This window comes from Coregonus clupeaformis, chromosome 16 (assembly GCF_020615455.1).
Source record: "Coregonus clupeaformis isolate EN_2021a chromosome 16, ASM2061545v1, whole genome shotgun sequence".
Taxonomy (NCBI): domain Eukaryota; kingdom Metazoa; phylum Chordata; class Actinopteri; order Salmoniformes; family Salmonidae; genus Coregonus; species Coregonus clupeaformis.
In genome coordinates, this window is record NC_059207.1 from 21,568,047 (window position 1) to 21,595,546 (window position 27,500).

General features: G+C 48.3%; 1 protein-coding gene across 1 annotated transcript in view; it reads left to right on the plus strand.

Annotated features, from left to right (window-relative positions):
- The first annotated feature begins 1,391 nt into the window (after positions 1 to 1,391).
- Positions 1,392 to 27,500, plus strand: part of LOC121584478 (PDZ domain-containing protein 2) — an 82,125-nt gene continuing 56,016 nt past the window's right edge. The window contains 3 exon segments of the mRNA XM_045225960.1: positions 1,392 to 1,472; positions 22,339 to 22,438; positions 24,316 to 24,464. Coding sequence (XP_045081895.1) covers positions 1,392 to 1,472; positions 22,339 to 22,438; positions 24,316 to 24,464 — 330 coding nt within the window.

Below are 27,500 nucleotides of genomic sequence, written 5' to 3' on the forward strand. Positions count from 1 at the left end.
GTCATGCTATAGATGGTGGTGTAGATGAGGCTGGGCCTAGTCATGCTATAGATGGTGGTGTAGATGAGGCTGGGTCTAGTCATGCTATAGATGGTGGTGTAGATGAGGCTGGGTCTAGTCATGCTATAGATGGTGGTGTAGATGAGGCTGGGTCTAGTCATGCTATAGATGGTGGTGTAGATGAGGCTGGGTCTAGTCATGCTATAGATGGTGGTGTAGATGAGGCTGGGTCTAGTCATGCTATAGATGGTGGTGTAGGTGAGGCTGGGTCTAGTCATGCTATAGATGGTGGTGTAGATGAGGCTGGGCCTAGTCATGCTATAGATGGTGGTGTAGATGAGGCTGGGTCTAGTCATGCTATAGATGGTGGTGTAGATGAGGCTGGGTCTAGTCATGCTATAGATGGTGGTGTAGATGAGGCTGGGTCTATTCATGCTATAGATGGTGGTGTAGATGAGGCTGGGTCTAGTCATGCTATAGATGGTGGTGTAGATGAGGCTGGGTCTATTCATGCTATAGATGGTGGTGTAGATGAGGCTGGGTCTAGTCATGCTATAGATGGTGGTGTAGATGAGGCTGGGCCTAGTCATGCTATAGATGGTGGTGTAGATGAGGCTGGGCCTAGTCAGGTTATGCTAGTAGATGAGGAGAGTATAGTGGGGAAGGGTAAGCGACTGGGGGGGGTGGAGGAGGGTGTCATGCGGAAGAGGAAAAAGGGGGAGAAGAAAGGAGGTGGGAGTTGAGAGGCTGGTGTGGTGAAAGGCACCAAGGAACCTTTGCCTGGTTCGGGGGAGGAGGTCCCGACTAGAGAGGAAGGGCAGGTGGTCACTATGGGAGATGGAGATGAGGAGGAGGAAGGTGAGTCTGAGGAAGAGGACGATGAGGAGGCTTTCTTTTCAGACTCCTCCGCAATGGGTCCAGAGCTGACAGCCAGTCAGGCAGAGGGGTCAAAGTACACGGTGAGGGAACTGTCAAGGTTCCTGAATGAGACTAAAGGGAAAATTGTTAATCTTGAAGCTTTTTTTGCGATCCAGGGAAGTTTGTAAGATCAGTACAACATGCTATGGAAAATTAGGGGCATGGTGTCCTCTCACCCAGGAAACATTTTAGGTTGAGGAAGTGGGTCACAACCATGCGTAAGGGTCTACCTTCAGATGCTGTTTAGATTAGTGGGATGTGTCAACAGTATACAGCTTGCTCATCCTCAGAGGCTAGGAGAGTATTGGGGGGAACTCGAGCGTAGTATCAGTGAGGTGGAGGTAGAGCTGTTGGGGCAAGGCAATGTAGGCCTCCAGGCTAATTTAGCTGAACTACGTAGGGACCAGGGCAGTTTTTTCCAGGTTAAAGCAAAGGGAGCACTTGTAAGAGCTAGGTTCTCCATGCTCAAGGAGATGGATGCTCCCAGCTCCTCCTTCCCTGGTTTGGAAAGACAGAGCGGTGAAGCCAAGGGTATGCATTGTCTACGGCTGTCGGTATGGGCAGGTGACCTCTGTGGTGGGGGAGATGGGAGAGCGGACTGTGGAGTTTTATACTGAGTTGTATAGGGCAGAACTGTGTGATCCTACGTGTGCTCAGGTTTTGTTTGCAGAACTCCCTAAGCTCTCTCTGGCACAGAGGGATGAAATGGATATTCCCCTGTTGTGCCATGAACTGGCAGAGGCCGTAACCAAGATGTCCCCCGGCCGTGCACCGGGGGTCGATGGACTCCCAGTGGAGTTTTATAAAATATTCTGGGGAATAATTGGACTGGACTTCTTTTGCGTGTTGCGTGAGTGCATCGGGGTAGGAGAGTTGCCGATGAGCTGCCGTCGAGTGGCTCTGACTCTCCTGCCCAAAAAAGGGGACTTGGAAGTCCTTGCTAACAGACTGAAGTCCCGTCTGGATTCTATAGTACACAAGGACCAGACATATTGTGTACCAGGACGCTCAATCACGGACAACTTGTTCTTAATCAGGGACATGTTGGACTTGTCGAGAGGTTCTAATGTGAACTTTGGACTGGTCTCTTTAGATCAAGAGAAAGCTTTTGATAGAGTGGACCATGAGTATCTGTTTAATGTGATGTTTGGGTTTGGGGAAAGATTTTTTGGCCTATGTGAAGATGTTGTATGCTGGGACATCATGTATGGTCAAGGTGGGTGGTGGGCTCAGTAGGCCAGTCTGGGGGAGGCGGGGCATTAGACAAGGATGCCCTCTATCAGGGCAGTTATATACACTAGCCATTGAGCCTTTTCTGGGCCTGCTACGCAGGAGACTTCAGGGAGTCTGCTGGACAGGCATGGGTGTGTTGACAGGCATAGCAGTGTCAGCGTATGCAGATTACGTTTCTGTGATGGGCAGGATATGCAGGCACTAGAGACTAGTCTGAAGGTGTACGAGGGAGCTTCGTCAGCTAAGGTGAACTGGGGCAAGAGCAAAGCTCTGTTATGTGGAGGGATAGGGCTCCCCCCCCTCTGCTTCCAGGGGGTTTGCAGTGGGGTTGTGAAGGGCTTAAAATTATGGGGGTGTACCTGGGCTCAGGAGTTTAAATGTTTACAAACCCCCACGTGAGTGGTTCGCTGCGAGGAGTGTGTGTTTGGTGTGTTTGGAAATTATATGGGTAGCTCTCAAGGACTGGGTGTACTCTCTCTCGCTCGCTCTCTCTCTAGAGTAGAAATTATGAAATGACTGTCAGATCCTTTTAGATGAAAGGTTAAAGGCCCAGTGCTGTCAAAATTCTGTTTTTCCTGTGTTTTATATCATATTGTACAACAGCTGATGAAATTAACACTGTAAATGTGTGACAAAATTTGATCCGTGTGATTTCCTGATTGTTGCTGGTTGAAAATACAATCTACACTGAGTATACCAAACATTAGGAACACCTTCTCTCAGAACAGTCTCAATTCGTCGGGGCATGGACTCTACAAGGTGTCAAGTGTTCCACAGGGATGCTGGCCCATGTTGACTCTAATGCTTCCCACAGTTGTGTCAAGTTGGCTGGATGTCCTTTTGGGTGATGGACCATTCTTGATACATGCGTGCATACATATTTTTTTTTGTGTACTGATTGAAGTGGATTTCCCTGTTTACCCACGACTGCGTGGCCACGCACAACTCCAACACCATCATTAAGTTTGCCGACGACACGACGTTGGTATGACTGATCACCGACGACGATAAGACAGTCTATAGGGAGTTATCAGCTGCACCATCGAGAGCACCTTGACTGGCTGCATCACCGCTTGGTATGGCAACTGCACCGGGGCCGAGCTTCCTGCCATCCAGGACCTCTATACCAGGCGGTGTCAGAGGAAGGCCCTAAAAATCATAGACTGTTCTCTCTGCTACCGCACGGCAAGCGGTACCGGAGCACCAAGTCTAGGTCCAAAAGGCTTCTTAAAAGCTTCTACCCCCAAGCCATAAGACTCCTGAACAGCTAATCAAATGGCTACCCGGACCCCCTCTTTTATGCTGCTGCTACTCTCTGTTTTATTATCTATGCATAGTCACTTTAACTCTACCTACATGTACATATTACCTCAATTACCTCGACTTACCGGTGCCCCCGCACATTGACTCTGCACCGGTACCCCCTGTATATAGGCTCCCTACTGTTATTACACATTGACTCTGCACCGGTACCCCCTGTATATAGGCTCCCTACTGTTATTACACATTGACTCTGCACCGGTACCCCCTGTATATAGGCTCCCTACTGTTATTACACATTGACTCTGCACCGGTACCCCCTGTATATAGGCTCCCTACTGTTATTACACATTGACTCTGCACCGGTACCCCCTGTATATAGGCTCCTACTGTTATTACACATTGACTCTGCACCGGTACCCCCTGTATATAGCCTCTCTACTGTTATTTTATTTTACTGCTGTTATTTAATAATTTTATTTTTGTATTTTTTACTAATCTATTTCTTACTTAACACTTATTTTTCTTAAAACTGCGTTGTTGGTTAAGGGCTTGTAAGTAAGCATTTCACTGTAAGGTCTACACCTGTTGTATTCGGCGCATGTGACAAATAACATTTGATTTGATTTGACACACACAGACACACACAGACACACAAACACTGCACATCTGTGACTGTCACGCCGGCGCCTCTTAAGAGAGCGGAAAAGAAGGAAGGAGGTGTTGAGGGGTTTGTCAAAACCCTTAGCAGTCGTCATTATGAAAAACAAGTCAAGCAGGAGACAATGTGTGACAGCAACAACTCCCTGATCAACACTTAATCACATCACATTGTCTCCTGCACCTCCTTCCTCCTTTAATCACATCAGTACCAGAGCCGAGATACTCCACACGGAACTCTGTCAACTCCTTCAACAGAAAGACAGACACATTATCTGTCGACAGACAGACAGGCAGGCAGGCAGGCAGGCAGGCAGACAGACAGGCAGGCAGGCAGGCAGGCAGACAGACAGACAGACAGAGAGGCAGACAGGCAGGCAGGCAGACAGGCAGACAGACAGACAGACAGACACATTATCAGTCGGGAGGAGCTGAAATTAAAACTGTGTTGAATAATTTTCTGAACACAATTTGAAGGGTACATACAGAGCTGTTCTGGGCCTTTACTGTTCTCCGTGAACATGCTGCCACTAGGCCATGATAATGTAGCCTTTACTGTTCTCCGTGAACATGCTGCCACTAGGCCATGATAATGTAGCCTTTACTGTTCTCCGTGAACATGCTGCCACTAGGCCATGATAATGTAGCCTTTACTGTTCTCCGTGAACATGCTGCCACTAGGCCATGATAATGTAGCCTTTACTGTTCTCCGTGAACATGCTGCCACTAGGCCATGATAATGTAGCCTTTACTGTTCTCCGTGAACATGCTGCCACTAGGCCATGATAATGTAGCCTTTACTGTTCTCCGTGAACATGCTGCCACTAGGCCATGATAATGTAGCCTTTACTGTTCTCCAGTGAACATGCTGCCACTAGGCCATGATAATGTAGCCTTTACTGTTCTCCGTGAACATGCTGCCACTAGGCCATGATAATGTAGCCTTTACTGTTCTCCGTGAACATGCTGCCACTAGGCCATGATAATGTAGCCTTTACTGTTCTCCCGTGAACATGCTGGCACTAGGCCATGATAATGTAGTCCTTTACTGTTCTCCATGAACATGCTGCCACTAGGCCATGATAATGTAGCCTTTACTGTTCTCCGTGAACATGCTGCCACTAGGCCATGATAATGTAGCCTTTACTGTTCTCCGTGAACATGCTGCCACTATGGCCATGATAATGTAGCCTTTACTGTTCTCCGTGAACATGCTGCCACTAGGCCATGATAATGTAGCCTTTACTGTTCTCCGTGAACATGCTGGCACTAGGCCATGATAATGTAGCCTTTACTGTTCTCCGTGAACATGCTGCCACTAGGCCATGATAATGTAGCCTTTACTGTTCTCCGTGAACATGCTGGCACTAGGCCATGATAATGTAGCCTTTACTGTTCTCCGTGAACATGCTGCCACTAGGCCATGATAATGTAGCCTTTACTGTTCTCCGTGAACATGCTGCCACTAGGCCATGATAATGTAATACACAAATATGATCTAGGCTTTCAGTGCAAGATTGGATTTATTTTTATTTTGAAGGTTACGGTGATGAGGAATTGTACAGTTTGGTTTGAAGTGTGAATTTGGATCTCTCCACTGGGATATTACCAACTAGTCTTTCAAGGAAGTGTCTTAAAATATCTAGAGGTTATGCTAGAACAACCTTAGCCTGAATCATAGCTAATTCTATCAGCATCATGTTGACAGTCAGATGGTGAGAATAGAGCTACCTTGACCTGGTTAGTAAGTATCTTAGTGGCACTCTGAATCACAGTTGAGATGGAGGAGGAGATAAAGTGAGTTTGACGCTGGGACTGTTTCCAATGGAGGAGGAGGAGGAGGAGGAGGAGGAGGAGGAGGAGGAGGAGGAGGAGGAGGAGGAGGAGAAGGAAGAGGAGGAGGAGAAAGAGGAGGAGGAGGAGGAGGAGGGGAGGAGGAGAAGAGAGGAGGAGAAGAGAGGAGGAGGAGGAGGAGGACAAGAGTCACCAGTGGAGGGAATCGTAATTGTCTACCATGACAGTCACATAAGTGTTTCATCATGACAGAGAGACAAGTATGGAGGGAAAGAGAGAGAGAGAGAAAGGATGAGAGAGAGAGCGAAAGAGAGGGTGAGAGAGAGGAAGGAGAGAGGGTAGGGCCAGAGAGGGTGAGAGAGAGGAAGGAGAGAGGGTAGGGCCAGAGAGGGTGAGAGAGAGGAAGGTGAGAGGGTAGGGCCAGAGAGGGTGAGAGAGAGAAAGGTGAGAGGGTAGGGCCAGAGAGGGTGAGAGAGAGGAAGGTGAGAGGGTAGGGCCAGAGAGGGTGAGAGAGAGGAAGGTGAAGAGGGTAGGGCCAGAGAGGGTGAGAGAGAGGAAGGTGAGAGGGTAGGGCCAGAGAGGGTGAGAGAGAGAAAGGTGAGAGGGTAGGGCCAGAGAGGGTGAGAGAGAGGAAGGTGAGAGGGTAGGGCCAGAGAGGGTGAGAGAGAGGAAGGTGAGAGGGTAGGGCCAGAGAGGGTGAGAGAGAGGAAGGTGAAGAGGGTAGGGCCAGAGAGGGTGAGAGAGAGAGAAGGACCAGAGAGAGAGTTATCCAGTTCATTCAGTCCATAAATGCTGTAGGCTGGCTGCATGGTCGTATCTTATTTGCCTAGATGTCGTGTGGCTTCCAGGAGGCTTGCAGGCTTTTCTCTCCCTGCACGCTTCACACACACACACACACACACACACACACACACACACACACACACACACATATTTGACTTCTGGTTAACCTCCTAGCCTGTATTATGTCACGTCCTATCCCCTTAGGATCTCTCTCGCCTCTCTCTCTCTCTCTCTCCCTCTCTCTCTCTCTCTCTCTCTCTCTCTCAATTCAATTCAATTTAAGGGCTTTATTAGCATGGGAAACATATGTTAACAAGTGAAGTAGATAGTAAACAAAAGTGAAATAAACAATAAATATTAACAGTAAACATTACACTCAGAAGTTCCAAAAGAATAAAGACATTTCAAATGTCATATTATGTATATATACAGTGTTGTAACAATGTGCAAATAGTTAAAGTACAAATGGGAAAATAAATGAACATAAACATGGGTTGTATTTACAATGATGTTTGTTCTTCACTGGTTGCCCTTTTCTTGTGGCAACAGGTCACAAATCCTGCTGCTGTGATGGCACACTGTGGTTATTCACCCAGTAGATAAGGAAGTTTATCAAAATTTAATTTATTTTCGAATTCTTTGTGGGTCTGTGTAATCTGAGGGAAATATGTGTCTCTAATATGGTCACACATTTGGCAGGAGGTTAGGAAGTGCATCTCAGTTTCCACCACATTTTGTGGGCAGTGTAGCCTGTCTTCTCTTGAGAGCCAGGTCTGCCTACGGCTGCCTTTCTCAATAGCAAGGCTATGCTCACTGAGTCTGTACATAGTCAAAGCTTTCCTTAATTTTGGGTCAGTCACATTGGTCAGGTATTCTGCCACTGTGTACACTCTGTTTAGATGCCAAAAAGCATTCTAGTTTGCTCTGTTTTTTTGTTAATTCTTTCCAATGTGTCAAGTAATTATCTTTTTGTTTTCTCATGATTTGGTTGGGTCTAATTGTGTTGCTGTCCTGGGGCTCTGTGGGGTCTGTTTGTGTTTGTGAACAGACCCCCAGGACCAGCTTGCTTAGGGGACTCTTCTCCAGGTTCATCTCTCTGTAGGTGATGGCTGTGTTATGGAGGTTTGGGAATCGCTTCCTTTTAGGTGGTTGTAAAATTTAACGGCTCTTTTCTGGATTTTGATAATTAGCGGTTATTGGCCTAATTCTGCTCTGCATGCATTATTTGGTGTTTTATGTTGTACACTGAGGATATTTTTGCAGAATTCTGCATGCAGAGTCTCAATTTGGTGTATGTCCCATTTTGTGAATTCTTGGTTGGTGAGCGGACCCCAGACCTCACAACCATAAAGGGCAATGGGTTCTATAACTGATTCAAGTATTTTTAGCCAGATCCTAATTGGTATGTCCATTTTTATGTTCCTTTTGATGGCATAGAAGGCCCTTCTTGCCTTGTCTCTCAGATCGTTCACAGCTTTTTTATTTTTATTTTATTTTTTTATTTCACCTTTATTTAACCAGGTAAACCAGTTGAGAACAAGTTCTCATTTACAACTGCGACCTGGCCAAGATAAAGCATAGCAGTGCGATAAAAACAACAACACAGAGTTACATATGGGGTAAAACAAAACAAAAATCAAAAAAATACAACAGAAATACAATTAATATACAGTGTGCAAATTTAGCAAGTTATGGAGGTAAGGCAATAAAATAGGCTATAGTGCAAAATAATTACAATTTAGTATTAACACTGGAATGATGTGCAAGAGATGATGTGCAAATAGAGATACTGGGGTACAGATGAGCAAAATAAATAACAATATAGGGATGAGGTAGTTGGGCGGGCTAATTTCAGATGGGCTGTGTACAGGTGCAGTGATCGGTAAGGTGCTCTGACAACTGATGCCTAAAGTTAGTGAGGGAGATAAGCGTCTCCAGCTTCAGAGATTTTTGCAGTTTGTTCCAGTCATTGGCAGCAGAGAACTGGAAGGAATTGCGGCCAAAGGAGGTGTTGGCTTTGGGGATGACCAGTGAGATATACCCGCTGGAGCGCAGACTACGGGTGGGTGTTGCTATGGTGACCAATGAGCTAAGATAAGGCGGGATTTGCCTAGCAGTGATTTATAGATGGCCTGGAGCCAGTGGGTTTGGCGACGAATATGTAGTGAGGACCAGCCAACAAGAGCGTACAGGTCACAGTGGTGGGTATTATATGGGGCTTTGGAGACAAAACGGATGGCACTGTGATAGACAACATCCAATTTGCTGAGTAGAGTGTTGGAGGCTATTTTGTAAATGACATCGCCGAAGTCAAGGATCGGTAGGATAGTCAGTTTTACAAGGGCATGTTTGGCAGCATGAGTGAAGGAGGCTTTGTTGCGAAATAGGAAACCGATTCTAGATTTAACTTTGGATTGGAGATTCTTAATGTGAGTCTGGAAGGAGAGTTTACAGTCTAACCAGACACCTAGATATTTGTAGTTGTCCACGTACTCTAGGTCAGACCCGTCTAGAGTAGTGATTCTAGTCGGGTGGGCGGGTGCAAGCAGCGTTCGGTTGAAGAGCATGCATTTTGTTTTACTAGTGTTTAAGAGCAGTTGGAGGCTACTGAAGGAGTGTTGTATGGAATTGAAGCTCGTTTGGAGGTTTGTTAACACAGTGTCCAATGAAGGGCCAGATGTATACAAAATGGTGTCGTCTCTGCGAGAGGTGGATCTGAGAGTCACCAGCAGCAAGAGCGACGTCATTGATATACACAGAGAAAAGAGTTGGCCCAAGAATTGAACCCTGTGGCACCCCCATAGAGACTGCCATAGGTCCAGACAACAGGCCCTCCGATTTGACACATTGAACTCTATCTGAGAAGTAGTTGGTGAACCAGGCGAGGCAGTCATTAGAGAAACCAAGGCTATTTAGTCTGCCAATAAGAATGCGGTGGTTGACAGAGTCGAAAGCCTTGGCCAGGTCAATGAAAACGGCTGCACAGTACTGTCTATTATCGATCGCGGTTATAATATCATTTTAGGACCTTGAGCGTGGCTTGAAGTGCACCCATGACCAGCTCGAAACCGGATTGCATAGCAGAGAAGGTACGGTGGGATTCGAAATGGTTGGTGATCTGTTTGTTGACTTGGCTTTCAAAACTTTTGAAAGGCAGGGCAGGATGGATATGGGTCTGTAACAGTTTGGATCTAGAGTGTCACCCCCTTTGAAGAGGGGGGATGACCGCGGCAGCTTTCCAATCTCTGGGGATCTCAGACGTTACGAAAGAGAGGTTGAACAGGCTAGTAAAGGGGTTGCGACAATTTCCGTGGCTAGTTTTAGAAAGAAAGGGTCCAGATTGTCTAGTCCAGATGATTTGTAGGGGGTCCAGATTTTGCAGCTCTTTTAGAACATCAGCTGTCTGGATTTGTGTGAAGGAGAAGCGGGGGGGCATGGGCAAGTTGCAGCGGAGGGTGCAGAGCTGGTGGCCGGGGTAGTGGTAGCCAGGTGGAAAGCATGGCCAGCCGTAGCAAAATGCTTGTTGAAATTCTCGATTATTGTAGATTTATCGGTGGTGATAGTGTTTCTAGCCTCAGTGCAGTGGGCAGCTGGGAGGAAGTGCTCTTATTTTCCATGGACTTTACAGTGTCCCAAAACTTTTTTGGAGTTAGTGCTACAGGATGCAAATTTCTGTTTGAAAAAGTTAGCCTTTGCTTTCCTAACTGCTTGTGTATATTGGTTCCTAACTTCCCTGAAAAGTTGCATATCACGGGGGCTATTTGATGCTAATGCAGTACGCCACAGGATGTTTTTTGTGCTGGTCAAGGGCAGTCAAGTCTGAGGAGAACCAGGGGCTGTATCTGTTCTTAGTTCTGTATTTTTGAATGGGGCATGTCTATTTAAGATTGAGAGGAAATTACTTTTAAAGAACAACCAGGCATCCTCTACTGACGGAATGAGATCTATATCCATCCAGGATACCTGGGCCAGGTCAATTAGGAAGGCCTGCTCGCTGAAGTGTTTTTGGGAGCGTTTGACAGTGATGAGGGGTGGTCGTTTGACCGCGGACCCGTTACGGACGCAGGCAATAAGGCAGTGATCGCTGAGATCCTGGTTGAAGACAGCGGAGGTGTATTTAGAGGGTAAGTTAGTCAGGATGATATCTATGAGGGTACCCATGTTTACGGATTTAGGGTTGTACCTGGTAGGTTCGTTGATAATTTGCGTGAGGTTGAGGGCATCTAGCTTGGATTGTAGAGGGATGGCTGGGGTATTAAGCATATCCCAATTTAGGTCACCAAGCAGTACGAACTCTGAGGATAGATGGGGGGCAATCAGTTCACATATGGTGTCCAGGGCACAGCTGGGGGCTGAGGGGGTCTGTAGCAAGCGGCAACAGTGAGAGATTTATTTCTGGAAAGGTGGATTTTTAGAACTAAAAGCTCAAACTGTTTGGGCACAGACCTGGATAGTATGATAGAGCTCTGCAGGCTATCTCTACAGTAGATTGCAACTCCACCCCCTTTGGCAGTTCTATCTAGACGGAAAATGTTATAGTTGGGGATGGAAATTTCAGAATTTTTGGTGGCCTTCCTAAGCCAGGATTCAGACACTGCTAGAACATCAGGGTTGGCGGAGTGTGCTAACGCAGTGAATAACTCAAACTTAGGAAGGAGGCTTCTGATATTTATGTGCAGAAACCAAGACTTTTACGGTTACAGAAGTCAATAAATGATAGCTCCTGGGGAGTAGGAGTGATACTGGGGGCTGCAGGGCCTGGGTTAGCCTCTACATCACCAGAGGAACAGAGGAGGAGTAGAATAAGGATACGACTAAAGGCTTTAAGAACTGGTCTTCTAGTGCGTTGGGTACATAGAATAAAGGGGGCAGTTCTCCGGGCGTTGTAGAAAAGATTCAGGGCATTATGTACAGAAAAGGATATGGAAGGATATGAGTACAGTTCAGGTAATCCTAAGTGTTGGGTAACAATGAAAGAGATAGCATCATTGGAGGCATCGATTGAGCCGGTCTCGGCGTGTATGGGGGGAACAAAGGAACTATATGAGACAGTTTGAGAGGGACTAGGGGTTCTACATTGAAATTGTATAATAAGAACTAACCCAAACAGCAATAGGCAAGGCATAATTGACATAGGAGAGAGGCATAAAGCAGTCACGTGTTATTAGAGAGAGCTAAGACACAACTGGAAATAGCGATAACGTTTGGGCTAAGACTAAACAGAAAAAACAGGACAGAGTACCGTGTAAAGGAACAGTCCAGGCAGGCATCAGCTGTGCAGCTGAGTGATCATAAGGTCCAGTGAACAGCAATATGTGAGTCCGAGAGCAGTTCAAATTGGTGCTTCAGCACAGCTAGCAGGGAGCTAGCAGGCTAGCTCAAGGCTAACTGGTGCTTGCTATATGGCAATGGTATCAGCCAGCAACAGGTTGCAGCTAGCTAGCTGGTTGTGATGATCCGGCGCTAGGGTCCAGTGATTCCGGCAGAAAGTCCAATAAGCTATGGGTCGATAGCAGTGGGTCGAGTAGCACGCTGTGCAGACTGGCCGACGAATTGTCCAGGCTAGCTAGAGCTGGCTGGTGGATAGTGTAGGCCACGGACAAAGATGAAGACGCTAACAGTGACTAATAACACGTAGCCATTTAGTTGCAGCTAGCTAGCTGGTTGTGATGATCCGGCGCTAGGGTCCAGTGATTCCGGCAGAAAGTCCAATAAGCTATGGGTCGATAGCACGCTGGGTCGATAGCACGCGTGCAGACTGGCCGACTAATTGTCCAGGCTAGCTAGAGCTGGCTGGTGGATAGTGTAGGCCACGGACAGTGGTGGAGACGCTAACGGTAACTAATAGCAGGTAGCCAATTCAGATTGCGGCTACACACGTTTCAGCTTACGGTTCTTGATGAAAGTTATAAAGAAATAATAGAATCCTTTCCACGTTGGGTGAGGCGGGTTGCAGGAGAGTATATTTAGTTAAAGAGTGAAGTAAAAAAATTAGAAATATAGACAAAAAAAACAAGAAACGGGATATTTACACAGGACGAAAAATAAAAGCGACCGTACTGCTACGCCATCTTGGATATCCTATCAACTTGTGGAAGTTACCTGTGGCGCTGATGTTTAGGCCGAGGTATGTATAGTTTTTTGTGTGCTCTAGGGCAACGGTGTCTAGATGGAATTTGTATTTGTGGTCCTGGCAACTGGACCTTTTTTGGAACACCATTATTTTTGTCTTACTGAGATTTACTGTCAGGGCCCAGGTCTGACAAACTGTGCAGAAGATCTAGGTGCTGCTGTAGGCCCTCCTTGGTTGGTGACAGAAGCACCAGATCATCAGCAAACAGTAGACATTTGACTTCAGATTCTAGTAGGGTGAGGCCGGGTGCTGCAGACTGTTCTAGTGCCTTCGCCAATTGGTTGATATATATGTTGAAGAGGGTGGGGCTTATAATCTCTTATGTTTCCCCCCAACCCCACTTTCCATCAGTTTGAATAGCAGACCCTCATACCAATTTGAGTCAAAAGCTTTTTTTGAAGTCAACAAAGCATGAGAAGACTTTGCCTTTGTTTCGTTTTGTTTATTTGTCAATTAGGGTGTGCAGGGTGAATACGTGGTCTGTCGTACGGTAATTTGGTAAAAAGCCAATTTGACATTTGCTCAGTAAATTGTTTTCACTGAGGAAATAAACAAGTCTGCTGTTAATGATAATGCAGAGGATTTTCCCAAGGTTGCTGTTGATGCATATCACACGGTTGTTATTAGGGTCAAATTTGTCTCCACTTTTGTGGATTTAGGTTATCAGTCCTTGGTTCCAAATATTGGGGAAGATGCCAGAGCTAAGGGTGATGTTAAAGAGTTTAAGTAAAGCCAATTGTAATATATATATATATATATATATATATATATATATATATATTATTTTATCATTTCACATGCCTTTTTGTGTTGGAGGATTTGTATTTTGTCCTGTAGTTCATTTAATGTAATTGGAGAATCCAGTGGGTTCTGGTAGGCTTTAATAGCTGATTCTAATTCTATTTGTAATTGATCATGTATATGTTTTTGCTGTTTGTTCTTTGTTATAGGGCCAAAAAGATTGGAGAAGTGGTTTATCCATACATCTCCGTTTTGGATAGATAACTATTCGCGTTGTTGTTTGTTTAGTGTTTTCCAATTTTCCCTGAAGTGGTTAGAGTCTATGGATTACATTGAGCTGATTTCTGACGTGCTGTTCCTTCTTTTTCCGTAGTGTATTTTTGGGGGCAGAAGGGGCATAGGTCTGATATGGGGGGGCCTATATAGGGTGTGGCTTTGTTTGGGGTGGTCTCAGCTGGTTGTGGTGTGGATGGTGAAGCTGTGGTCTGGGTGTAGGTCCTCTTGGCGTGGGTTCTCTCGGTACAGGTACAGGAGTCCGTTGCTCTGTTGCTCCTGTGTCAGGTGCTGAGGCTGCGGTTGAGGGTGACGTCCTTCAGGGTCCTGGCAAAAGTTGGGATTGCTGCCTTGTAGAGATGGACCTGGTCGTAAAAGCTGTTCCAGTCCAGGGTGGAGTGGTGGGCCAGGTAGACATTAGGTTTTGAGGCACAGTCCTGGGAAATGCTTGCATTCACCCACTGTATCGTGGCAAGGTGAATGTCTTTTCGTGGTAGCAGGGTGGAGATAACCACTTGTGCGTTGGGGAAAGTAGAAGAAGCTTTTTCAATCACTCCCTTGAGTGCTGTGGCCACCCTTTCCTGCCGGGCTCTCAGGTCGTTTGTGCCTGTGTGAATTATGATGTGGCTGGGGGACCTTAGTCTCCTCTGACAACAGCTCCTAGTGTTTGGGAACCAGAGTTTAGCCACTTTGTGTTTGGGAAAAAGTTTATTCTCTTGAATGTATTTCCATTTGAGTCAATGAGGAGCACCATTTCTTGCTTTTGTGTGTCCTCAGTGGATGTGTGGGGGTTGTCAGGACAGCTGCAGGACAGTCTGCACGACAGTTTGAAGAGGTGTGATCAGACTCACTAAGGATGGGGGAGTCGTCACAGAGAGAGAGCTTTTCCTTTGATCTAGTACAAGGAGGATGCCCTCCACCATGACTGTCCCAGACTTCTACACGTCTCACTCTGGCTCTCACTTCCTGTCCTACCACTCCTGCTTCACTATGCTACACTCGTTTTTCACAGGGAACTAACTAACACATGGTACAGCTAGCAACTGACAGGCAAATCAATTAAAAGCAGCTTTAAATAACCCACGCTAGTCAAGTCTGTAACAGGGTACAGTGAGGGAACTGAACGATCCTCACCGGAACTGAACGATCCTCACCAGAACTGAAGGATCCTCACCAGAACTGAAGGGAAAATAAGAGACACCTGAGATTCCTCAGAAATACAGCGCCTTCGGAAAGTATTCAGACTCCTTGACTTTTTCCACATTTTGTTACGTTACAGCCTTATTCTAAAATGGATTAAATAGTTTTTTTCCCCTCATCAAAATGACAAAGCGAAAACAGGTTTTTAGACATTTCTGCAAATGTATTACAAAATAAAAACTGAAATGTTACATTTACATAAGTATTCAGACCCTTTACTCAGTACTTTGTTGAAGCATCTTTGACAGCGATTACAGCCTCGAGTCTTCTTGGGTATGGTGCTACAAGCTTGGCACACCTGTATTTGGGGAGTTTCTCCCATTCTTCTCTGCAGATCCTCTCAAGCTCTGTCAGGTTGGATGTGGAGCATCGCTGGACAGCTATTTTCAGGTCTCTCCAGAGATGTTTGATCAGGTTCAAGTCCGGGCTCTGGCTGGGCCACTCAAGGACATTCAGAGACTTGTCCCGAAGCCACTCCTGCGTTGTCTTGGCAGTGTGCTTAGGGTCGTTGTCCTGTTGGAAGGTGAACCTTCGCCCCAGTCTGAGGTCCTGAGCGCTCTGGAGCAGGTTTTCATCAAGGATCTCTCTGTACTTTGCTCTTTCATTTTTCCCTCGATCCTGACTAGTCTCCCAGTCCCTGCCGCTGAAAAACATCCCCACAGCATGATGCTGCCACCACCATGCTTCACCGTAGGGATGGTGCCAGGTTTCCTCCAGACGTGACGCTTGGCATTCCGGCCAAAGAGTTAAATCTTGGTTTCATCAGAACAGGGAATCTTGTTTCACATTTACATTTTAGTCATTTAGCAGATGCTCTTATCTAGAGCGACTTACAGTTAGTGAGTGCATACATTTTTCATACTGGCCCCCCGTGGGAAATGAACCCACAACCCTGGCGTTGCAAGCGCCATGCTCTACCAACTGAGCTACAGGGGACTACATGGTGTGAGAGTCCTTTAGGTGCCTTTTGGCAAACTCCAAGCGGAGGAGTGGAGTCTGTCTGGCAACTCTATCATAAAGGCCTGATTGGTGGAGTGCTGCAGAGATGGTTGTCCTTCTGGAAGGTTCTCCCATCATCACAGAGGAATTCTGTAGCTCTGTCAGAGTGACCATCGGGTTCTTGGTCACCTCCCTCGATTGCTCAGTTTGGCCGGGCGGCCAGCTCTAGGAAGAGTCTTGGTGGTTCCAAACTTCTTCCATTTAAGAATGATCGAGTCCACTATGTTCTTGGGGACCTTCAATGCTGCAGAAATGTTTTGGTACCTTTCACCAGATCTGTCCCTCAACACAATCCTGTCTCTGAGCTCTACGGACAATTCCTTTGACCTCATGGCTTGGTTTTTGCTCTGACATGCACTGTCAACTGTGGGACCGTATATAGACAGGTGTGTGCCTTTCCAAATCATGTCCAATCAATTAAATTTACCACAGGTGGACTCCAATCAAGTTGTAGAAACATTTCAAGGAAGATCAATGGAAACAGAATCTCATGGCAAAGGGTCAGAATACTTATGTAAATAAGGTATTTCTGTTTTATTATTCCCTCCCTTCCTCCCTCACCTCCCTTCCTCCCTCACCTCCCTTCCTCCCTCCCTTCCTTCCTCCCTCACCTCCCTTCCTCCCTTCCTCCCTCCCTTCCTTCCTCCCTCACCTCCCTTCCTCCCTTCCTCCCTTCCTCCCTTCCTCCCTTCCTCCCTTCCTCCCTCACCTCCCTTCCTCCCTCCCTTCCTTCCTCCCTCACCTCCCTTCCTCCCTTCCTCCCTTCCTCCCTTCCTCCCTTCCTCCCTCCCTTCCTTCCTCCCTCACCTCCCTTCCTCCCTTCCTCCCTTCCTCCCTCCCTTCCTTCCTCCCTCACCTCCCTTCCTCCCTCCCTCCCTTCTGAATTGTGGTTGTTATTGGGAGGTTTTCAGAGGTGTGAGACGTATGACTCTGTAGGTTAGCCTCAGTAGGTTAACCTCAGTAGGTTAGCCTCAGTATTTTAGCCTCTGTAGGTTAGCGTCTGTAGGTTAGCCTCTGTAGGTTAGCCTCAGTAGGTTAACCTCAGTATTTTAGCCTCTGTAGGTTACCCTCTGTAGGTTAGCCTCAGTAGGTTAGCCTCAGTATTTTAGCCTCTGTAGGTTAGCGTCAGTAGGTTAGCCTCAGTAGGTTAGCCTCTGTTAGCCTCTGTAGGTTAGCCTCAGTAGGTTAGCCTCTGTTAGACTCAGTTTGTTCGTGTCTTCTGAAGCCATTTGAATCATTTAATAATAATAATAATAATAATAATAATAATAATAATAATAATAATAATAATGTAGTACATTTGTGTGTATGTCTGTGTTGGGACATCAGTGTAAGTATGTGTGAGTGTGTGGGTAGAGTCCAGTGTGTGGGTAGAGTCCAGTGTGTGGGTAGAGTCCAGTGTGTGGGTAGAGTCCAGTGTGTGTGTAGAGTCCAGTGTGTGGGTAGAGTCCAGTGTGTGGGTAGGGTCCAGTGTGTGGGGTAGAGTCCAGTGTGTGGTTAGAGTCCAGTGTGTGGGTAGAGTCCAGTGTGTGGGTAGAGTCCAGTGTGTGGGTAGAGTCCAGTATGTGGTAGAGTCCAGTGTGTGGGTAGAGTCCAGTGTGTGGGTAGAGTCCAGTGTGTGGGTAGAGTCCAGTGTGTGGGTAGAGTCCAGTGTGTGGGTAGAGGCCAGTGAGTGTGTGGGTAGAGTCCAGTGTGTGGGTAGAGTCCAGTGTGTGGGTAGAGTCCAGTGAGTGTGTGGGTAGAGTCCAGTGTGTGGGTAGAGTCCAGTGTGTGGAGTCCAGTGTGTTGGTAGAGTCCAGTGTGTGGGTAGAGTCCAGTGTGGGGGTAGAGTCCAGTGTGTGTGTGGGTAGAGTCCAGTGTGTGGGTAGGGTCCAGTGTGTGGGTAGAGTCCAGTGTGTGGGTAGAGTCCAGTGTGAGGGTTGAGTCCAGTGTGTGGGTAGAGTCCAGTGTGTGGGTAGAGTCCAGTGTGTGGGTAGAGTCCAGTGTGTGGGTAGAGTCCAGTGTGTGGGTAGAGTCCAGTGTGTGGGTAGAGTCCAGTGTGTGGGTAGAGTCCAGTGAGTGTGTGGGTAGAGTCCAGTGTGGGGGTAGAGTCCAGTGTGTGGGTAGAGTCCAGTGTGTGGTAGAGTCCAGTGTGTGGTAGAGTCCAGTGAGTGTGTGGGTAGAGTCCAGTGTATGGGTAGAGTCCAGTGTGTGGGTAGAGTCCAGTGAGTGTGTGGGTAGAGTCCAGTGTGGGGGTAGAGTCCAGTGTGTGGGTAGAGTCCAGTGTGTGGGTAGAGTCCAATGTGTGGGTAGAGTCCAGTGTGTGGGTAGAGTCCAGTGTGTGGTAGAGTCCAGTGTGTGGTAGAGTCCAGTGTGTGGGTAGAGTCCAGTGTGTGGGTAGAGTCCAGTGAGTGTGTGGGTAGAGTCCAGTGAGTGTGTGGGTAGAGTCCAGTGAGTGTGTGGGTAGAGTCCAGTGTGTGGGTAGAGTCCAGTGAGTGTGTGGGTAGAGTCCAGTGTGGGGGTAGAGTCCAGTGTGTGGGTAGAGTCCAGTGAGTGTGTGGGTAGAGTCCAGTGAGTGTGTGGGTAGAGTCCAGTGTATGGGTAGAGTCCAGTGTGTGGGTAGAGTCCAGTGAGTGTGTGGGTAGAGTCCAGTGTGTGGGTAGAGTCCAGTGAGTGTGTGGGTAGAGTCCAGTGTATGGGTAGAGTCCAGTGTGTGGGTAGAGTCCAGTGAGTGTGTGGGTAGAGTCCAGTGTGGGGGTAGAGTCCAGTGTGTGGGTAGAGTCCAGTGTGAGGGGTAGAGTCCAGTGTGTGGGTAGAGTCCAGTGTGTGGGTAGAGTCCAGTGTGTGGGTAGAGTCCAGTGTGTGGGTAGAGTCCAGTGTGTGGGTAGAGTCCAGTGTGTGGGTAGAGTCCAGTGTGTGGGTAGAGTCCAGTGTGTGGGTAGAGTCCAGTGTGTGGGTAGAGTCCAGTGTGTGGGTAGAGTCCAGTGTGTGGGTAGAGTCCAGTGTGTGGGTAGAGTCCAGTGTGTGGGTAGAGTCCAGTGTGTGGGTAGAGTCCAGTGTGTGGGTAGAGTCCAGTGTGTGGTAGAGTCCAGTGAGTGTGTTGGTAGAGTCCAGTGTATGGGTAGAGTCCAGTGTGTGGGTAGAGTCCAGTGAGTGTGTGGGTAGAGTCCAGTGTGGGGGTAGAGTCCAGTGTGTGGGTAGAGTCCAGTGTGTGGGTAGAGTCCAGTGTGTGGGTAGTGGCCAGTGTGTGGGGTAGAGTCCAGTGTGTGGGTAGAGTCCAGTGTGTGGGTAGAGTCCAGTGTGTGGGTAGAGTCCAGTGTGTGGGTAGAGTCCAGTGTGTGGGTAGAGTCCAGTGTGTGGGTAGGGTCCAGTGTGTGGGGTAGAGTCCAGTGTGTGGTTAGAGTCCAGTGTGTGGGTAGAGTCCAGTGTGAGGGTAGAGTCCAGTGTGTGGGTAGAGTCCAGTGTGTGGGTAGAGTCCAGTGTGTGGGGTAGAGTCCAGTGTGTGGGGTAGAGTCCAGTGTGTGGTAGAGTCCAGTGTGTGGGTAGAGTCCAGTGTGAGGGTGGAGTCCAGTGTGTGGGTAGAGTCCAGTGTGTGGTAGAGTCCAGTGTGTGGGTAGAGTCCAGTGTGTGGGTAGAGTCCAGTGTGTGGGTAGAGTCCAGTGTGTGGGTAGAGTCCAGTGTGTGGGTAGAGTCCAGTGTGTGGGTGGAGTCCAGTGTGTGGGTAGAGTCCAGTGTGTGGTAGAGTCCAGTGTATGGGTAGAGTCCAGTGTGTGGGTAGAGTCCAGTGTGTGGGTAGAGTCCAGTGTGTGGGTAGAGTCCAGTGTGTGGGTAGAGTCCAGTGTGTGGGTAGAGTCCAGTGTGTGGGTAGAGTCCAGTGTGTGGGTAGAGTCCAGTGTGTGGGTAGAGTCCAGTGTGTGGGTAGAGTCCAGTGTGGGGGTAGAGTCCAGTGTGTGGGTAGGGTCCAGTGTGTGGGTAGAGTCCAGTGTGTGGGTAGAGTCCAGTGTGAGGGTAGAGTCCAGTGTGTGGTAGAGTCCAGTGTGTGGGTAGAGTCCAGTGTGTGGGTAGAGTCCAGTGTGTGGTAGAGTCCAGTGTGTGGTAGAGTCCAGTGAGTGTGTGGGTAGAGTCCAGTGTGTGGGTAGAGTCCAGTGAGTGTGTGGGTAGAGTCCAGTGTGGGGGTAGAGTCCAGTGTGTGGGTAGAGTCCAGTGTGTGGGTAGAGTCCAGTGTGTGGGTAGAGTCCAGTGTGTGGGTAGAGTCCAGTGTGGGGGTAGAGTCCAGTGTGTGGGTAGAGTCCAGTGTGTGGGTAGAGTCCAGTGTGTGGGTAGAGTCCAGTGTGTGGGTAGAGTCCAGTGTGGGGGTAGAGTCCAGTGTGTGGGTAGGGTCCAGTGTGTGGGTAGAGTCCAGTGTGTGGGTAGAGTCCAGTGTGAGGGTAGAGTCCAGTGTGTGGTAGAGTCCAGTGTGTGGGTAGAGTCCAGTGTGTGGGTAGAGTCCAGTGTGTGGTAGAGTCCAGTGTGTGGTAGAGTCCAGTGAGTGTGTGGGTAGAGTCCAGTGTGTGGGTAGAGTCCAGTGAGTGTGTGGGTAGAGTCCAGTGTGGGGGTAGAGTCCAGTGTGTGGGTAGAGTCCAGTGAGTGTGTGGGTAGAGTCCAGTGTGGGGGTAGAGTCCAGTGTGTGGGTAGAGTCCAGTGTGAGGGTAGAGTCCAGTGTGAGGGTAGAGTCCAGTGTGAGGGTAGAGTCCAGTGTGAGGGTAGAGTCCAGTGTGAGGGTAGAGTCCAGTGAGTGGGTAGAGTCCAGTGTGTGGGTAGAGTCCAGTGTGTGTGCAGAGTCAGTGCAGGAGAGTTAGTTCAATAAAGGGTAAATGCAGGTAGTCTGGGTTGCATTTGATTAGCTATTTAGCAGGTCCTGCTGGTTCCAGACTTGGTGCATTGGTACCGCTTGGTGCATTGGTACCGCTTGATGCATTGTTACCGCTTGGTGCATTGGTACCGCTTGTCGTGCGGTAGCAGAGAGAACAATCTATGGCAAGGGTCATCAACTAGATATAGTCGCGGGTCTATTTTTCTGGAGCGGATGGTCGGGGGCCGGAACATAATTACAAATCATTTGTAGACTGTGAAGAAGCCCAAAGATATAATATTTGACTAAAACATAATAATTTCAAACCTTGTTTACATTTGTATACGATCACGTACACTGAGTATACCAAATATTAGGAACACCTCCCTAATATTGAGTTAATTAACTACAGTGTTGTTGATCCATCCTCAGTTTTCTACTATCACAGCCATTAAAGAGTTTTAAAGTCACCATTGGCCTCATGGTGAAATCCCTGAGCGGTTTCCTTCCTCTCCGGTACGCCTGTATCTTTGTAGTGACTGGGTGTATTGATACACCATCCAAAGTGTAATTAATAACTTCACCATGCTCAAAGGGATATTCAATGTCTGCTTTAAAAATGTTTTACCAATCTACCAATAGGTGCCCTTCTTTACGAGGCATTGGAAAACCTCCCTGGTCTTTGTGGTTGAATCTGTGTTTGAAATTCACTGCTCGACTGAGGGACCTTACAGATAATTGTATGTGTGGGGTACAGAGATGAGGTAGTCATTCAAAAGATCGTGCTAAACATTATTATTTGCACACGCAAATCTTTACTCCTGAACTTATTTAGACTTGCCATAACAAAGGGGTTGAATAATTATTGACTCAAGACATTTCACCTTTTCATTTTTAATTAATTTGTAAAAATTGACATTATGGGGTATTGTGTGTAGGCCAGTGACAAAAAAAATCTACATTTAATCAAATTTCAATTCAGGCTGTGACACAACAAAATGTGGAAAAAGTCAAGGGGTGTGAATACTTTTTCAAGGCACTGACGAGAGCACCATCTTCTGGCTCTCAGCAAGTGTTTGGCCGGTCAGAGGAAAGTAAACCTCTAGAAATCTTTAGGAGAAACATTATTCCTGTTGTCTGTTATCAACCCATGTGCCATTTGGTCTGTAAATATGTACCCATCCCACCTAACATCCAAAATCCAATCCTTCGTTTCCTCTCCCACATAACTAAAACTTATTTTTCTCTCTCTGCTGTCCTGGACATTGATGAATGGATTCCCATGTAATAATAATAATAATATGCCATTTAGCAGACACTTTTATCCAAAGCGACTTACAGTCATGCGTGCATACATTTTTGTGTATGGGTGGTCCCGGGGATCGAACCCACTACCTTGGCGTTGCAAGCGCCGTGCTCTACCAGCTGAGCTACAGAGGACCACACCATACCCTTGTTGTGCCAAACCGAACTGTACTGGGCTCAGATATGTTCTTGACATGCAGCACTAATCCGCGATGTTTCCTTCTTACAGCCGACTGATCTGGAGAACCTGGAGGAGCGAAGCCGGGTGGAGGGATCTAAAGGAACCTGCCGTAGTCCCACACCCATGAAGTTCAGGAACAGATCCCAAGGTTAGAACAAACGCCATGCTCTGGGAAGGGAGGTAGGGAGAGAGAGGGAGGGAGAGAGAGATAGAGAGAGAGAGGGAGAGAGAGATAGAGAGAGAGGGACAAGAGAGAGATGAAGAGAGAGAGAGAGAGAGAGAGAGAGAGAGAGAGAGAGAGAGAGAGAGAGAGAGGGGGGGGAGAGAGAGAGAGAGAGAGAGAGCGGGAGAGAGAGAGAGGGGGACAAGAGAGAGATGAAGAGAGAGAGAGAGAGAGAGAGAGAGAGAGAGAGAGAGAGAGAGAGAGAGAGAGAGAGAGAGAGAGAGAGAGAGAGGGGGACAAGAGAGAGAGAGAGAGAGAGCAGGAGAGAGAGAGAGGGGGACAAGAGAGAGATGAAGACAGAGAAACAGGGGGAGGGAGAGGGAGAGATTAGTCCAAGCGTAGAGTGAAGCGGTCAGTCATGCTACACTGTTAATTGCTCCAGTTAAAAGGAGCTCCACTCCTCTCTCCACTCCAGCTCCACTCCTCTCTCCACTCCAGCTCCACTCCTCTCTCCACTCCAGCTCCACTCCTCTCTCTATTCCAGCTCCACTCCTCTCTCCACTCCAGCTCCACTCCTCTCTCTATTCCAGCTCCACTCCTCTCTCTATTCCAGCTCCACTCCTCTCTCCACTCCAGCTCCACTCCTCTCTCTATTCCAGCTCCACTCCTCTCTCCACTCCAGCTCCACTCCTCTCTCTATTCCAGCTCCACTCCTCTCTCCACTCCAGCTCCACTCCTCTCTCTATTCCAGCTCCACTCCTCTCTCCACTCCAGCTCCACTCCTCTCTCTATTCCAGCTCCACTCCTCTCTCTATTCCAGCTCCACTCCTCTCTCCACTCCAGCTCCACTCCTCTCTCTATTCCAGCTCCACTCCTCTCTCCACTCCAGCTCCACTCCTCTCTCTATTCAAGCTCCACTCCTCTCTCCACTCCTCTCTCCACTCCAGCTCCACTCCTCTCTCCACTCCAGCTCCACTCCTCTCTCTATTCCAGCTCCACTCCTCTCTCCACTCCAGCTCCACTCCTCTCTCCACTCCAGCTCCACTCCTCTCTCTATTCCAGTTCCACTCCTCTCTGCATTCCAGCTCCACTCCTCTCTCCACTCCAGCTCCACTCCTCTCTCTATTCCAGCTCCACTCCTCTCTCTATTCCAGCTCCACTCCTCTCTCCATTCCAGCTCCACTCCTCTCTCCATTCCAGCTCCACTACTCTCTCCATTCCAGCTCCACTGCTCTGTCCACTCCTCTCTCCACTCCAGCTCCACTCCACTCACATCCTCTGACCGATAGGCGCGGCAAGAGATTAAAGGGGGAGGATAGTTCTAATGTCATTGTTCCTCAATAAAGGGGGGAGATAGTTATAATATCATTGTTCCTCATTAAAGGGTGAGGATAGTTCTAATGTCATTGTTCTTCATTAAAGGGTGAGGATAGTTCTAATGTCATTGTTCCTCATTAAAGGGTGAGGATAGTTCTAATGTCATTGTTCCTCATTAAAGGGTGAGGATAGTTCTAATGTTTGATTTGACTGGCTGTCCTCAAGTAAAGATTACACAAACCGTTTTAACCTCTATCATTGACAGCAGTTACCCACTGGGCACACACTGGTTGAATCATGTTGTTTCCACGTCATTTCAATGAAATGACGTTGAACCGACATGGAATAGACGTCGAATTGACGTCTGTGCCCAGCGGGTAGCGATGCCGTGTTGTTTTATCACCCTGAAAAGTGGTGCATCAATTGAGGTCACATTTAGACAACTATAGGGGCATGAGGCTCTACAATACAGTGAAGATGATTAGCTCGTGAGACTTCATGTCTTCTGATGATTGGCTAGTGAGACTTCCTGGTTTGTGTTTCAGGGGGCGGTAGTCGTCTGGAGTCTGTGGGAGAGGACGATGAGCTGATGGTGGAGAATGGAGAGGCTGGGAGTGACATGGTGGAGAAACCGACACGAGGCGGGCGCAAACACTCCCTGCCTCAGCAGTTAGACACTGTGGGCATCCGCCAGGTCAGTAGGTCAAAGGGTACAGGAGTAGAGGTCAGGGGTCGCCAGGTCAGTTTCTGGCGGATGGTGTTATTCATGCAGGTTGCCATATACAAGGTTCATGGCTAGAAGCGATACAGCTTATGTCAAAGTGAATTCAAACTCCCGCGAGAGTTTGAAACTTGCCTGCCGAATTTGGGACTTGGGAGAGTGTTCAGAATCAATTCAGTTTTCTTTTGATCAAAGTCATTGTTTTGTTTCTTTTTTCACAAAAATGTAGACGTTAATGGGGTAGTTGTAAATTTTTGGTGCAAATCACTATATTCACAGTGCTTTAGCTGTCACCCATATTGGATATATATATAGTATATTACACTAGCTAACGTTAGCTACTTCCCTCGCCGCCGTACTGACGCCAGGACAGCGGAGTCACTCACCACCTTCCGGAGGAATACCTGGGATAGGATAAAGTAATCCCCCTTACCCCACCCCCCCAAAAAATATAAAATAAAAAATAAATAAATAATAATAATACATATTGTAAAGTGGTTATCCCACTGGCTATAAGGTGAATGCACCAATTTGTAAGTCGCTCTGGATAAGAGCGTCTGCTAAATGACGTAAATGTAAATACACTAGCTAACGTTAGCTACTCCCCTCGCCGTTCTGCAGGGCAGCAGTGCTCACTGTGTCGGGGTGTTGTGCTGCCTGCTTTCTGTGCCCATTGATTGAGTAGACTATCATGGTGGTACCAATATTCCAAGTCATTTCTGGTGTTTGCTGCTATCCTATCAAATTCAATAAGTACTGGGAGGAAAACAGTTGTCCACGTTAGCTACCGCTGGAGACATAGTGATACAGCCGCCCAGTGGGAAGCATGTTAGTTACCGCCGGAGACATAGTGATACAGCCGCCCAGTGGGAAGCATGTTAGCTACCGCCGGAGACATAGTGATACAGCCGCCCAGTGGGAAGCATGTTAGCTACCGCCGGAGACATAGTGATACAGCCGCCCAGTGGGAAGCATGTTAGCTACCGCCGGAGACATAGTGATACAGCCGCCCAGTGGGAAGCATGTTAGCTACCGCCGGAGACATAGTGATACAGCCGCCCAGTGGGAAGCATGTTAGCTACCGCCGGAGACATAGTGATACAGCCGCCCAGTGGGAAGCATGTTAGTTACCGCTGGAGACATAGCGATACAGCCGCCCAGTGGGAAGCATGTTAGTTACCGCTGGAGACATAGTGATACAGCCGCCCAGTGGGAAGCATGTTAGTTACCGCCGGAGACATAGTGATACAGCCGCCCAGTGGGAAGCATGTTAGTTACCGCCGGAGACATAGTGATACAGCCGCCCAGTGGGAAGCATGTTAGTTACCGCCGGAGACATAGTGATACAGCTGCCCAGTGGGAAGCATGTTAGTTACCGCCGGAGACATAGTGATACAGCCGCCCAGTGGGAAGCATCTCACGTAGGCAAGTACCTCCATACGACACCGGTGCACTGGTCATTCACACCGGCTTGTCGTCGTGCATCCCGAGGGCAGTAACGTTAGCTATAACGTTTGTCACTGTGACATCCAGATGTTGAACAATATTACAAGTTATTTCTCCCTCGAAATAAATATAACTCTCTTTTACAATTTTGTATTAGCTCCTGGCTGTTGTTGCAAGCTAGCCAGCATAACTAGCTGGCTTGTTCAAAGTCTGAGTTCAGAGCGAGAGTGTGACATCCCTTTGACATAAGCCATATCCCTTCTAGCCATGACCATACACAAGGTCGACTCGCTGGTTCGAATCCCACCCCAACCCCAACCCCAACCCCTAACCCTAAACATATCCAATCACATCCAACCCAAAGGCTTGTCATTACACCAGCAGTGGTCATAGGGTGATGGTCAAGGAATAATGTACTATCCCCATGGGGAATTTTCCCTTGAAGGGGAAGTGGATTAAACCTACCTGTGGTGCTCAGCTCCCGCCTCTGAAGACCTGAAGTCTGATTGGTACCATTCCTACTTAGGGATCTAAAATGATAATGAAATCATGCGAAACTGTATTTCCCTTGATGGTTTAACAGAAATACACCCCCATCCTAACTACCTCCGTCTCCCCCCTTTCCACCGTCTCCCCTCTCTCCCCCCTCTTTTCCATCTCCCCTCTCTCCCCCCTCTACTCCATCTCCCCCCTCTTTTCCATCTCCCCTCTCTCCCCCATCCTCTCCCTCTTTCCCGTCTCCCCCGTCTCTCCCCTCTCCCCGTCTCCCCCTCTTCCCCGTCTCTCCTGTCTTCCCCGTCTCCCCCGTCTCCACCCCTCTCCCCATCTCCACCACTCTAACCCGTCTCTCCCTCTCCCCGTCTCCACCCCTCTCCCCCATCTCCACCCCTCTCCCCCATCTCCACCCCTCTAACCCGTCTCTCCCCTCTCCCCCGTCTCCCCTCTCTCCCCCGCCTCTCCCCTCTTCCCCGTCTCCACCCCTCTCCCCCTGTCTCTCCCCTCTTCCCCGTCTCCACCCCTCTCCCCCATCTCCACCCCCTCTCCCCCGTCTCCCCCCTCTCCCCGTCTCCCCCCTCTCCCCTGTCTCTCCCCTCTTCCCTGTCTCCACCCCTCTCCCCGTCTCTCCCCTCTTCCCCGTCTCCCCGTCTCTCCCCTCTTCCCCGTCTTCCCCGTCTCCCCCATCTCCACCCCTCTTCCCTGTCTCCCCCCTCTTCCCCGTCTCCTCCCCTCTTTCTCTGACCTCTCAGTGGCTGGCTGGGTCATGGATCCAGGGACATCTCACGCCTGTCCTACCCTGGATGGATGGGCTTTAAATAGGTCATAAGAGCCTGTTCTGCTCACCCCTCAGGCTGATAGATATACTGTACAGTCCCCTTGTCCTCACATGCTGATTTGTGTGATAATAACCCAGGCCGAGGGACATCAAAGCCCAGACCGCCCTCTCAGCCTGCCTCTCCTGCTCTCACCACAATGCTTCTCGTGGCATGGCTAATTGCTGTGTTAATCAAGGCCAGATTAAGGCCAGATTGGCCAGACAAAGTGGCCAGAGCCTTGTAATATACT